We start from the raw sequence: 12685 nt of genomic DNA on the forward strand, positions 1-12685 counted from the left end.
TTATTGTGCTTAAAGTGCTTCACTGAGCTGAAATTTAAACTTAAAATATCTCAAGATATATAAAATAAAAAGAAAGTCAAAATTAAAAGTGCCTCAAAGGCTTCGAACTGAACATCTCAATATCTGAACATCTCAGTATCTGAACATCTTACCTTGGGCATGGGCATCTGAGAGATTCCGCCCTTGCTTATCTCTGATTGGTTTAGACCAAGATATGGGCATAATGTGTGTCTGTTGTTGACCACACAGAGACATTCAGAGTTGCGGCTGGTCGTACCAACTTAGGATTTTTTTTGGCGGAACATTAGCACATTGGCGGAATGTGCAGGTGTCGCCGTGCACTATTGGATTATCTTGGGAATTCCCTACGTTATTTCCCCTTTCTGCGACACACAAATCGATCGAACAGCAGCAGCACAGAGTCAGTGCTGCGATGCTTCAGCGGCGTGTTAACTCTAAGCAGCACCTTCATGATTGGTTTAGGCCACGACATGGGCATAATGTTGTCTGCTGTTGGCCACATACACTTTCAGAGTTGCAGAGACTGTTTTATATACTGTTGGAAGATGAACAGGTTTTCGTCAAGGACGTCTCTGTACGTTGCTACATTAATCTTTCTTTTGAGAAACATCCCCCCCAACATGATGCTGCCATCACCATGCTTCACTGTAGAGATGGCATAGGCCAGGTGACGAGCGCTGCCTGGTTTCCTCCGCACATGAATTGAAGGTCAAATTGAATTGACCTACTGTTGCATTGTAATGCTGCTGCTATTTCAGTAGGTTCACACCTAAAATTAGGTATTAGGTGAGTCATCAGTGACAGTAGCTCATTGAAGAATAGAAAAGGCCTTTCATTTACTTACACTTATAAATGCTGTGAGCACTGATAATGTTGAGTATTTTTGTTTCCATATCGTCAATATTATCTTTATCACAGATTTCCTTGAAATATGATGGGATGATTAGCGGCTGTATTGCCCACCAGTCATTTGTACTACAGGTCCCACTACAGGCTCGAGATTTAGTGAAGGAAGGGCATCCGGAGTAAAGTCTATTCAATCAATTATAGTAATCCCTTTATATGTTATAGAAAATAATGGAGCGGCTAAAAGGGCCTTTTGTTGACATTTAAGGGAGCTGCAGATGAGTGTTGGAAAGGCGTTAAAGCAGCATAATTGGTCTAATGTTTTTTAAATTGTTTTACAATACATTCAAGTATTAAAAATTGCACATAATATACTTTAAGGTTTCTAAGGTTTATTAATCAGTCTCACACACTTTCATGAATTCAGGTGAACCAATGGCAGCTTGAAATGGTGAGAAAATACAGTAAACGGCTGTAATCTTATAAATTCAGACCACAAATGGAGCTGAAGGCGTTGAGGTTGGTGTAACATTTAAAGGTTTAGCCGTGCTCTGGGTTATCCGGGACTCTCACTCCACGATGCAGACGCATGCTCTTGCTCCAGCCTCACATTGAGGACTCGGTAAAGGTCGGATTCACCTCTTCATACTGACAGAAACACATTGGCATGCGATTACAGCACACTGCAGTGGAGTTAAAAACACCCTGTTTCTAGTCAATAAGTAAACTGTGTGTCAAGGCTGCACGAGAGAGCAAGCACTGCAGTATTTCTCTCTCTGATCATATTTTCTACTGTAGTTATGTGTGAAATGTACGTTGTTTGGGTTTTATGAGGGCCAAGAGCAAATGGATCACTGGATTTGTGGCCTCTTCAGGCTCTGAGCTGTGGGTGGCCTTGTTGGGGTTGTCTTGCCAGGAGAAGTCCTCCTGTTGCTATGCTGCTGTAAGTCTGAGTAAAGCTACTCTTCAAACACGTCATTCACCAGTATTTTCCCGTCTCTGTCCTCTGCAGAATACTCGGCAGACTTGCCAGTCTTGTTTTTTTTTTCCTTGCAAAGAACGACCTGTATTTCACGCTGCTCTGCTCCCTCTCCGCCCCATGTGGGTAAATCATTTGAGGTGTGGCTTCTGCCTTCAACGAGCTGTTGAATGATACAGCCACTACATAGATAACCATATGCCATGCAGCTTAAAAGCTGGTCTTTAAAGAAAGTGCTGTAACATGATACAGTAAGGCATGATGCTGTCTTTGTATTCTCACTTTTGTTTGTTTGTTTTGTAACCGTTTTGATTTATGTGGACGTCATACAAAATATCTCGCCCTTATCTGGTCTTAAAATTGAGTAAATACAACTTCAGATGAACAACAACTGATTACATCTTATGTACATCCAATTAATTAATCAAAAAATAAACAAATATGCAGATGCAGTGTGTGATTCAGTTGCTGGTAGAGCCACCTTCAGCAGCAGTAACCTGAAGTAATGGTATCAGCCTCTCACATCACTGCAGAGGAATTTTGGCCCACTCCTCTTTATAATGTTGCTTCAGTTCATTGAAGTTTGCAGACATTCATTTATGCACAGCTCTCTTAAAGTCCCACCACAGCATTTCAATAGGGTTGAGGTCTGGATTCTGAAAATAAAACATAGGAATCAGTGTGAGTGACTCTGTCAGTCATTCATGACCCACTTTCAGTCAGGCTTTAGCTGTTGGGCAGATGTCCTCACTCTTTGACGCTAAAATACTTTGGTATACATCATGGTGCACTCAGTGACTGCAAGGTGCCCAAATCCTCAGCTCTCTACTGATGTGCTGTGTTTGGGTTTGTTTTTTGTTTTGTTTTTTTACAGCCAAACATCTCTGCTGTCCAAAGGACATCTGTTCAGATGCAGTTTTGCAAACCTCAGCTGTGCACTCACTCTCTTGGCATACCTGACAAACAAGCCAAAAACATCTTCTTTTATAGAGGTGCTAACACCTGCTTATTATCAATGAGTTGCTTTTTATTAGCAGATCTACGTCTCACACTCGTAATTTCTGTGGAAGTAATAAGGGGTTACTGAGTTTTTCACACAATGCTTCTGTGTTTTGACTTTTTGTGAAATAAGTCCAATATGCCGCATTTTGTAGTTCATCCGAGGTTGTATTTCTGTCTTAAGACCTGTTTAGCACCAGATTATTTTTGTTAAACATACTTGTGTCCTGATATATAAAATGTTAGGTAGGTACACTGCCTTTAACTTCTATCGTTTTACTTTGACTGTCTCTAACTTGCTTTGCTCATGCTGTAGCTCTGTATCCTAAAGATCACTTCTGGTTCTACAAATAAATAACATGATGGCAGCCAAAAGAATAATGTTGAGGCTCCGAAACTGCTACTGCTACTACTGCAAGTATAAGTTTAGATTTCTTCTTGTTTTACCAAAAAAGAGACAGACGTTTGTAGGCGAGAGCTGTGTGTGTTTATGAGTTGTGTCATAGTAACGTGTGTGTGTGTGCTTTAGGTGTGTCTGGCTTTGAACAGCTTCTGCCTTTCCTCCTTAAACTGTCCGGTGAAATGATGAAGCTTGGGTGTGGTGGGAAACCAGTAAAATTCAGATCTTTGCTGCTAAAATTGTGACTGTTTTCGATGTTTACTCCCATCATCCTTTCAGATTTAAACATTTTCTTCATTGCGTTGTTCATTCTTTTTCTTTTGTCAGACCTCCAGCAGGCTTTGCTGCTGCTGCTGATTAAACACATGTAGGTGTGTGCAAAGACCAGTGGATTGTTGTCGCTGACACTTAAGCACCCATTAGCATGCGCAGGCCACTTTATACTTTTTTTTCCTCCTTTGTTTCTGTGCACTGGTTTAAGTCTTTTCTCTGTTGCCCCCCCCCCCCCCCCCCCCCCCCCTCCTTATCTCAGGGAAACAGTGACGGGCTTAAGTTGGAACACGAGCAAGGCAGAAGTATTAGAAGCAGATGAGTCACTCAGGGTCACAGAAAAGAATATGATAAAAAGTCATTTGAGGGACGAGGAAAAGCTGAGTGTAAAAGGATGTGTCCGCAGTCATCTCCCTGCAGAGATGCAGATCTCTGAGTCGGGAGGAAAATGCTGAGCGAAATGACCCTTCAAAGAATAAAAGGAAATGTTGATCTGTGTTTGTCCAAGCAGCTGCTGTACCTGTGTTAATTGAATAAATGACATCACTTGTGCAGCTCCACTTGTCTTGCATAATTTTTTTTTCTTTTAGTTAGCCTGAAAGCTGGTCTAACTTGAGCTGTGTTGTCACAGTTTGCTAAACCAGTTCCCTCTACACAAGACTAGATTCGTTTTGTAACCGCTTGTCTGCCATTATTGTTCTTTTTCTTTGGTAGGAAGTCTTTCTGTGTAAGTGTCTGAGGACAGAGAGATTTCAGAGCCGAATAATAAAGTTATATTTTACTTTATTTCCCCTAAAATGATAAACTTGTGTTTGAGTTTAAGTTGTGGCTTCGCACATGGCAATAAGCAATCACGTTGTGACCTTCAGAGGTATCATCTTGCCCTGATTCTACATAAAGTTTCTGTCTAAATTGATATTCTAGTAGTTTGCTTTAATCTCCAGTCACACAGACCTGGAGACCGGTTGATTGGACGGTTGCTTGAGGTTTAATTGCTGTTGCTACGTGAAATTACTGGCCAAGAATTACCACTACATCGAAAGCCTCCTTCCATTGGGTTATCTGCAATGAAGAATAGAGTGAATGGAGTAAACAAAGAATGTTTGCCTTCAGTTGCACACGTTGAGGCAGCTCAGAGAGTAGTTGGCGACTGTTTGCAGACAGGAATGAAGTCTTCCAAACAAGTTGTGGGTAACAGCAGCAATCCGCTAGTGACAAAGCAGCAGCAGGGGGACATTTGTGATGCAGCAAATTTGCTAGAGATTCAGTGTTTTAACCACCTGTCACTTTAGTCTGTTAACAGTCCTCATCTTTCTGCTCATGTTTCTCACAGACTGTTTTTTGCTCTCTCACACAGTCCTGGGGAGAGTATTTCTCCCCCAGCCCACAATGGCCTTTCAGCCAACTTCCTCGGTCCACGCATGACTGCCACCCCCCCCAAAAACACCAAAATCAACCCCTCTCTTCTTACAGCAACACAAGCCCCAGGTGTGTACGTCCCCAGGTTTAGTTTTACTCCTGATACAATAAATAGACTGTTTTCTAGTGAAGAAACTCAAACCTAACCACACATTCCAAGTTGTGTGATGTTTGTGTTATTCTTTGTGACGTTGTTCCTTTGTGGGATTTTTTTCTTTCTTTTCACTCAGTAGAAATTGACAAATTAGCACAGATGGAGGAGACCGATAGCTGGAGAGATCGGTTGAAGCTCTCCAGTGAAGACTTGACTGATCCCATCAACCTCGAAGGTCAGTCGGTCAAGCACGACCTGGAGCTGCTGACAGCTCCTCACTTCTGTCACAGTCGGAAAATAATGGTGGAAACTTCCTGGGTGAAAATACCTTTTATAGTCTTTGTTGTTCTTGTCCATAAATATATTTAACACAGTCCAGTGCTGCTTAGTTTTACTCACTTTTAATATTTTTGTATGCAGTTGTATATAAATAAGGAAAAGACCTAAATATGTTGCTATATAAAGAAAAGTTATTAAAAGCAGATCCAAAAAAACCTGTGTAACCAGCAGTGAATCAGTGACACACACTCATATGACCACAAAGCACAAGCCTTGTTTCATGTAACACGTGTGTGTGTGTGTGTGTGTGTGTGTGTGTGTGTGTCATCCAGACTCCCATTATACCCTGCTGCAACTCGAGCTTGAAGCCGATGCCCAGAATTTGGTGGCAGACTCCTGGAGTCTGACTGTGGATCAGAACTACCTAAAGAACCTGAGCAAAGAGGAAATAAAAAGACAAGACATCATCTATGGTACGCTGAGCTATACTGAATCAAGTTGAGGCCTAAATGTTGAATGCTGTTTTGCTCTTTATGGGTATTTTTCTATATCCTGTCAAAATATATCCACGCATAAATTCCTGTGTTTATCAGCGTGTCAGAATCTTCTCATGTCAGTCACCCATTGAAGTGAGAGCTCTTTCTAATGCCTATAATTATGATTACGACAGCGGTGGTGGATTCTCTCTTTACCTCATAGGACCTTTTGCTGAGACACACTTCTGCTGTGACAATAAGTACGATGACATTAGTAATTGTCTTGTCTGCCTTTGAACGCTGCTTTGACCTGCTGAACCTGTCTTTTACGCTGCATTGGGGAAACATTTAGAGTCACAGTGGTTGGTGCTGAGAAAGAAGAATATTTTATCAAGAGTTTTTCTCTTCATGTACTTCCTAGAATTGATCAAGACCGAGGTGCACCTCGTGCACACCTTAAAAATCCTTCTCAGGGTCTTCATGCACGAGCTGAGGCAGTCCCAGCTGATAGAAGAGGGTCGGCTGAAGAGGCTCTTCCTGGGCATCGAATCCCTACTCGTCGTCCACGAGTACTTCCTCAAATGCCTGAAAATGTGCCGAAACCAGAGTCAGGAGGAAGGAAACCCGATTAGCTACCAAATATCACAGATAACAGATGTCCTCATCTCTCAGGTAAGGTGGGAAAGCAGTGCGCCGTATCTGCTTACATGTTCATCATTTACTCATCCTGAGGGTAAAATGCTTTAAGAGTTTTTATGGTAACACAACGCAAACTGATGCGTTAAGGTCAGCTTCCACAAAATACTTTCAGGAATCTGGAAGCCGTTTGTTAGAGGTCCAAAAGGGGAAAAAGGTCTTGAAATTGGAGAATAAACAGGTTGTTCAACATCCTGTAAGGATCAGACTTTTCCTGATTTAAATTCCAATTCCAAAAACAAGCCTATCATCAGAGAGCAAAAACTTGAGGAGTGGCTAAACCAACAGTCTGGTTCATTCTTGAAAAAGGAATGCACTGACCAGCTCAGCTACTGAAAAACAACCACAGACCACAGACAGACCTTGATAGTCACAGTAGGAGTGATTATCAAGGTCTACAAACAAGAGAAGGCTTCATGAATGGAGGTATAAAGGAGGGCTGTTCGATATAACGATATATATATCGGATGGCGATATAAGAACGTCTATCGTTTCATTTTACGCTATCGTTTGTTTCGTGGTGTCGCAACATAAACTGTTTACGGCAATATTTTCTCATGGTTTTGATGGTCACTGTAGTGGCTATATTAATTTCTTAAAGGTCTCTCTTTCTCTTATATTTTATATAACCACACTACAGACAGACAAGCGCTTGTTTTTATGCGTTGTGGTTAGCAACAACGACGGTAACACCATCGCGTGTCCGCTTGTTTATGTTCCACATAAACCTTTCACAATAAAGCTCAAGATCCTGTTGAGACTTTTCAAAATAAACTGAATCACGTGAAAGAGCAGATTATTTACGGATGAGAATTAAAAAAGAGCCGCCAGGTGCTAAAAAATAAACCTTAGACTCAAACGTTAGAACAGGCTTTTCCCCCGCAGGACGCTGTGTAATAAATACTCACAAAGAAAACAGCGGCCTTTACAACTTATGTCTAAAAATGTATAGTTTCATGCATCGGTTAAAACACTTGACTCCAGGTAAAGGACGCGCAGCTGGAAACACTTCCCGCAAGACGAGCTGCCCAAGATTCACAGAATTTACAGAAAATGTTACATTTTTGTGATTTACATCGTTATCAGACGATAGAATGCTTATATCAGGATATGAGATTTTGGTCATATCATACAGCCCTAGTCTAAAGGGATTATAACAGGGTAAAAACCACAAGAACGGGAAGGCCAGATTAGACTTTTACTTAACGAGAGCGTGCACAGTTCCGAAATACAGTGGGGCAAAAAAGTATTTAGTCAGCCACCGATTGTGCAAGTTCCCCCACTTAAAATGATGACAGAGGTCAGTAATTTGCACCAGAGGTACACTTCAACTGTGAGAGACAGAATGTGAAAAAAAAATCCATGAATTCACATGGTAGGATTTGTAAAGAATTTATTCGTAAATCAGGGTGGAAAATAAGTATTTGGTCACCTCAAACAAGGAAAATCCCTGGCTCTCACAGACCTGTAACGTCTTCTGTAAGAAGCTTTTCTGTCCCCCACTCATTACCTGTATGAATGGCACCTGTTTGACCTCATCATCTGTATAAAAGACACCTGTCCACAGCCTCAACCAGTCAGACTCCAAACTCCGCCATGGCCAAGACCAAAGAGCTTTCGAAGGACACCAGGAAAAGAATTGTAGACCTGCACCAGACTGGGAAGAGTGAATCTACAATAGGCAAGCAGCTTGGTGTGAAAAAATCAACTGTGGGAGCAATCATCAGAAAATGGAAGACATACAAGACCACTGATAATCTCCCTCGATCTGGGGCTCCACGCAAGATCTCATCCCGTGGGGTCAAAATGATCATGAGAACGGTGAGCAAAGATCCCAGAACCACACGGGGGGACCTGGTGAATGACCTGCAGAGAGCTGGGACCAAAGTAACAAAGGTCACCATCAGTAACACACTACAACGGCAGGGAATCAAATCCCGCAGTGCCAGACGTGTTCCGCTGCTGAAGCCAGTGCATGTCCAGGCCCGTCTGAAGTTTGCCAGAGAGCACATGGATGATACAGCAGAGGATTGGGAGAATGTCATGTGGTCAGATGAAACCAAAGTAGAACTTTTTGGTATAAACTCAACTCGTCGTGTTTGGAGGAAGAAGAATACTGAGTTGCATCCCAAGAACACCATACCTACTGTGAAGCATGGGGGTGGAAACATCATGCTATGGGGCTGTTTTTCTGCCAAGGGGACAGGACGACTGATCCGTGTTAAGGACAGAATGAATGGGGCCAAGTATCGTGAGATTTTGAGCCAAAACCTCCTTCCATCAGTGAGAACTTTGAAGATGAAATGAGGCTGGGTCTTCCAACATGACAATGATCCAAAACACACCGCCCGGGCAACAAAGGAGTGGCTCCGTAAGAAGCATTTGAAAGTCCTGGAGTGGCCTAGCCAGTCTCCAGACCTCAACCCCATAGAAAATCTGTGGCGGGAGTTGAAAGTCCGTGTTGCTCGGCGACAGCCCCAAAACATCACTGCTCTTGAGAAGATCTGCATGGAGGAATGGGCCAAAATACCAGCTACTGTGTGTGCAAACCTGGTAAAGACCTATAGTAAACGTTTGACCTCTGTTATTGCCAACAAAGGTTATGTTACAAAGTATTGAGTTGTATTTTTGTTATTGACCAAATACTTATTTTCCACCCTGATTTACGAATAAATTCTTTACAAATCCTACCATGTGAATTCATGGATTTTTTTTTCACATTCTGTCTCTCACAGTTGAAGTGTACCTCTGGTGCAAATTACTGACCTTTGTCATCATTTTAAGTGGGGGAACTTGCACAATCGGTGGCTGACTAAATACTTTTTTGCCCCACTGTAGATTTTTTTTTTTTTTTTTTTTTTTGACAGATGACAGAAGCAGCAGGATGAATTGTGAAGCGCGCAGGGCTCTTCACTCTGCCAAGATTTAGCCTGATTCTGCAAAACTGAATGGATGTTCACCCAATATTTTCTTAAGGCAAAGAACTAAGATATTCTTCAATGCGCAAATGAGTCAAATGAGTCTGACCTCAACTCAACAGGGCAGTTTTTCAGTGACTCAAGACAAAACTGAAGGCACAGACCCACAAACAAAGAGCAGTAAAGAGCATCTGAAGGGAGGAAACAAGCAGTCACCGAGTGCAAAGGATTTAAATTTATTCAAAACAACCATCATATTTAAATTTGTCTTAGTAATTTTGAACTTCTGAAAAAGGGGGACTGTGTATAAGAGTGGCTGCTATTCCTAAGAAATTGATGATTTTATTTTTTTGTAAAAGCCTTGAATTAAAGCTGAAAGTCTGCACTTTAACACCATCTTCATTGACTGTTTGATTTTTAAAACCAACTGTGGTGGCGTACAGAGCCAAAGCAGCAAAACCTTTAGTAAACACTAAAAACGTGTTTACTTTCCTAGACAGCGACTCGCATAGATCATAGTTATATTTTAAATATGCGCATCACTCTTTTTATCTGAGACAACTCGCCTGTGTTTGCCTCAGCCGTAGAGTCGTCCAGAGGAATGGCTGGTATGCCTGAAACACTGAGAAGCTACAGATGGCCGTGTTTGATTCATACGTGCGGGAACAATGCAATGCCACTGACGTCATATTCCAACACACACACTTTTTTTCCTGCTCCCCATTTATCAACACATTTCCTGAGTGAGAAATTAGAATCCACACAGTGCCACACTATTATATGCCTTCAAAGTAGTTTGGGAGTGGGTCAAAAATGCTCAAATGCTCATGTGGGATAGGTAATCTTCTTATATGCCTGACGTCAACTGGCTGTCATCAGTGTGGAGGACTAGCTGCTCTTCTCCCAAATGACAGAGCTCCTCACCCTGTCTTTAAATGAGGTGTCATTTAGAGGAAGCTCAGTTCTGCTGCTCATATTACTCAGTCTTAGTCTTTAGGTCAATACCCAAAGGTGAGCCGGAGGTGAGAGTAGGTAGACCTGCTGTCCCTGGAGCCAGGCTGGGAGCTCACTAACCTTGAGCTCATTGGCCTTAACCTGTAGAACCCGTCTAAGTGCATCCTTCTGTGAGCTGAATTTGTTGTTGGGCAAATCCAGACACCTCTGATGATTTTTACACTCATTGGTCAGCTGGGAAGCAAGAAGGAAAGCTCGGATCTGAATTTTTCTGTTTCCTATTCATTTTTCACACAAGTAGAAATGTTAGTCTTCGTTCTCTAACCTCTGCTTCTGACACAGTGTATGAAAAACTTTTTCCAGTGTAACTCGATGCTAACACAGAGGGTCCATGTTTATTAAAACGCCTACACCTGTTGTTGTTTTCTAGGTAAACTCACAGATCTGTGAAATATTAATGCAAGTCAGCACATCAGTATATATCAATGTCCTTTTTTAAAAAAAATCTTTTATTTCCAGCATCCACTCGCCAGGAAAATGTTGTTGCATGAATTCAGCACATCATTGTTAGTATTAACGCCTTCATATCCATTTTTTCCCCCCTGAATTATTTCAGTTTTCAGGTTCAATAGGAGATCAGATGGTGGATTATTACGGGATGTTTTGCGGCCATCGCTTAGAAGCCGACCACATCTACAAAGATCTGATCCAGAACAACAAGCGGCTGCAGGCCCTCGACAGAGTAAGAAATCCACACTCGCTGTTCGCATCAAGTCGAAATGATTTCCTTCAAGTTTTAGCTGAAGAACAAGAGCAGGTCCCCCTTGTTTATCCTTAAATTTAGATAAAGTGTTTACAGTATCGGGTCACAGGAACCATTGTGTCAGCTGCGTTCTTTTATTCCACTTATACAATGTTTAAATAAATAAAGGAACACTTTTTAATCAGAGTATAGGAACAAGTCAGTTGAAATTGTGGGACATCGATCTGGCCAGTAAAGTAGCAGAGGGGGTTTGCAGTGCCCCATGAGCATTAATGACTTTCCAAGCGATAAACAGTTACTGTGGGAGAGCTGGACAGGGCTGAAGAAGGTCTTTAACTCATCAGCAGGACCAGTATCTGCTCCTTTGTGCAAGGAGGGACAGGATGAACACTGGTGAGGAGGGGCTGAGGGCCTGATATGCTCTAGTGGGCCCTTTCCTCACTGCTCAGCACTGTGGAGCCTGATTGACATTTGCCATAGAGTACCAGAATTTCACTGTTTCAATGTTCACAAACATGAAAGGATCTTGAGAAGCTGTGGAGAGCATTATGTTGACTGTTACACTGTTCAACATGATCTTTTGGTGGTGGGTCAGTGATGGTTGGGGAGGCATATCCATGGAGAGACGTGCAGACTTCTACAGTCCTGATGCCATAGGTAACAGGATGAAATCCTTGGACCTGCCAGACCCCTACACTGGTGCTGTAGGTCTTGGGTTCCTCCTGGTGCACGACAGTGCCCGGCCTCATGTGGCAAAATTACGCAGACAGTTCCCAGAGGATGAAGGAATTGATACCAGTAACTGATCCACATGCTCGCCTGACCTAAATCCAAAAGGTCACCCATGGGATGTCATCTGTCAGTCACCAGGTTGCACCTCAGATTTTCCAGGAGTTCACGGATGCCCTGGTCCAGATGTTAGAGGAGATCCTCCAGCACACCATCCGTCATCTCATTAGGAGCACTCCCCAACGTTATCGGGCATGCATACAAGCATGTGGGGACCATGCAAATTACTAAGTACGGGTTTTCAGGTACTGCAATGGAACTTTGCTTTTTCAGGCTGTCTTTGAATTCAGCCCCTCTGCAAGTTGATCATTTTCATTCCTATCAAACGATGCGGCATAGATATAGATATCCAGTACGATTATTTATTTATTCATTCATTCATTTATTTATTTATCCATCCATCTTCATCCGCTTTATCCGGGGCCGGGTCGCGGGGGCAGCAGCCTAAGCAAAGAGGCCCAGACCTCCCTCTCCCCAGCCACCTCCTCCAGCTCATCCGGGGGAACACCAAGGCGTTCCCAGGCCAGCCGAGAGATATAATCTCTCCAGCGTGTCCTGGGTCTGCCCCGGGGCCTCCTCCCGGTGGGACATGCCTGGAACACCTCACCCAGGAGGCGCCCAGGGGGCATCCTTACCAGATGCCCAAACCACCTCTGCTGGCTCCTTTCAATGTGGAGAAGCAGCGGCTCTACTCTGAGCCCCTCCCGGATGGCCGAACTTCTCACCCTATCTCTAAGGGAGATGCCAGCCCTTCGGAGGAAGCTCATTTCCGCCGCTTGTAT

The 12685-nt window shown here is 42.8% G+C and overlaps 1 protein-coding gene across 1 annotated transcript in view; it reads left to right on the forward strand.

Moving 5' to 3' along the window:
- The window catches only part of arhgef18a (Rho/Rac guanine nucleotide exchange factor 18a), a 32754-nt gene that overhangs the window by 6471 nt on the left and 13598 nt on the right, over nucleotides 1–12685 (forward strand). Inside the window, exons 2-6 of the mRNA XM_087832034.1 lie at nucleotides 4873–5003; nucleotides 5168–5263; nucleotides 5640–5780; nucleotides 6205–6455; nucleotides 10968–11093. Of these exons, the coding sequence (XP_087688160.1) occupies nucleotides 4937–5003; nucleotides 5168–5263; nucleotides 5640–5780; nucleotides 6205–6455; nucleotides 10968–11093 (681 nt within the window). The 5' untranslated portion in view covers nucleotides 4873–4936. The remainder of the gene's footprint in view (nucleotides 1–4872; nucleotides 5004–5167; nucleotides 5264–5639; nucleotides 5781–6204; nucleotides 6456–10967; nucleotides 11094–12685) is intronic.

This window comes from Neolamprologus brichardi, chromosome 18 (assembly GCF_056152115.1).
Source record: "Neolamprologus brichardi isolate AB-2024 chromosome 18, ASM5615211v1, whole genome shotgun sequence".
Taxonomy (NCBI): domain Eukaryota; kingdom Metazoa; phylum Chordata; class Actinopteri; order Cichliformes; family Cichlidae; genus Neolamprologus; species Neolamprologus brichardi.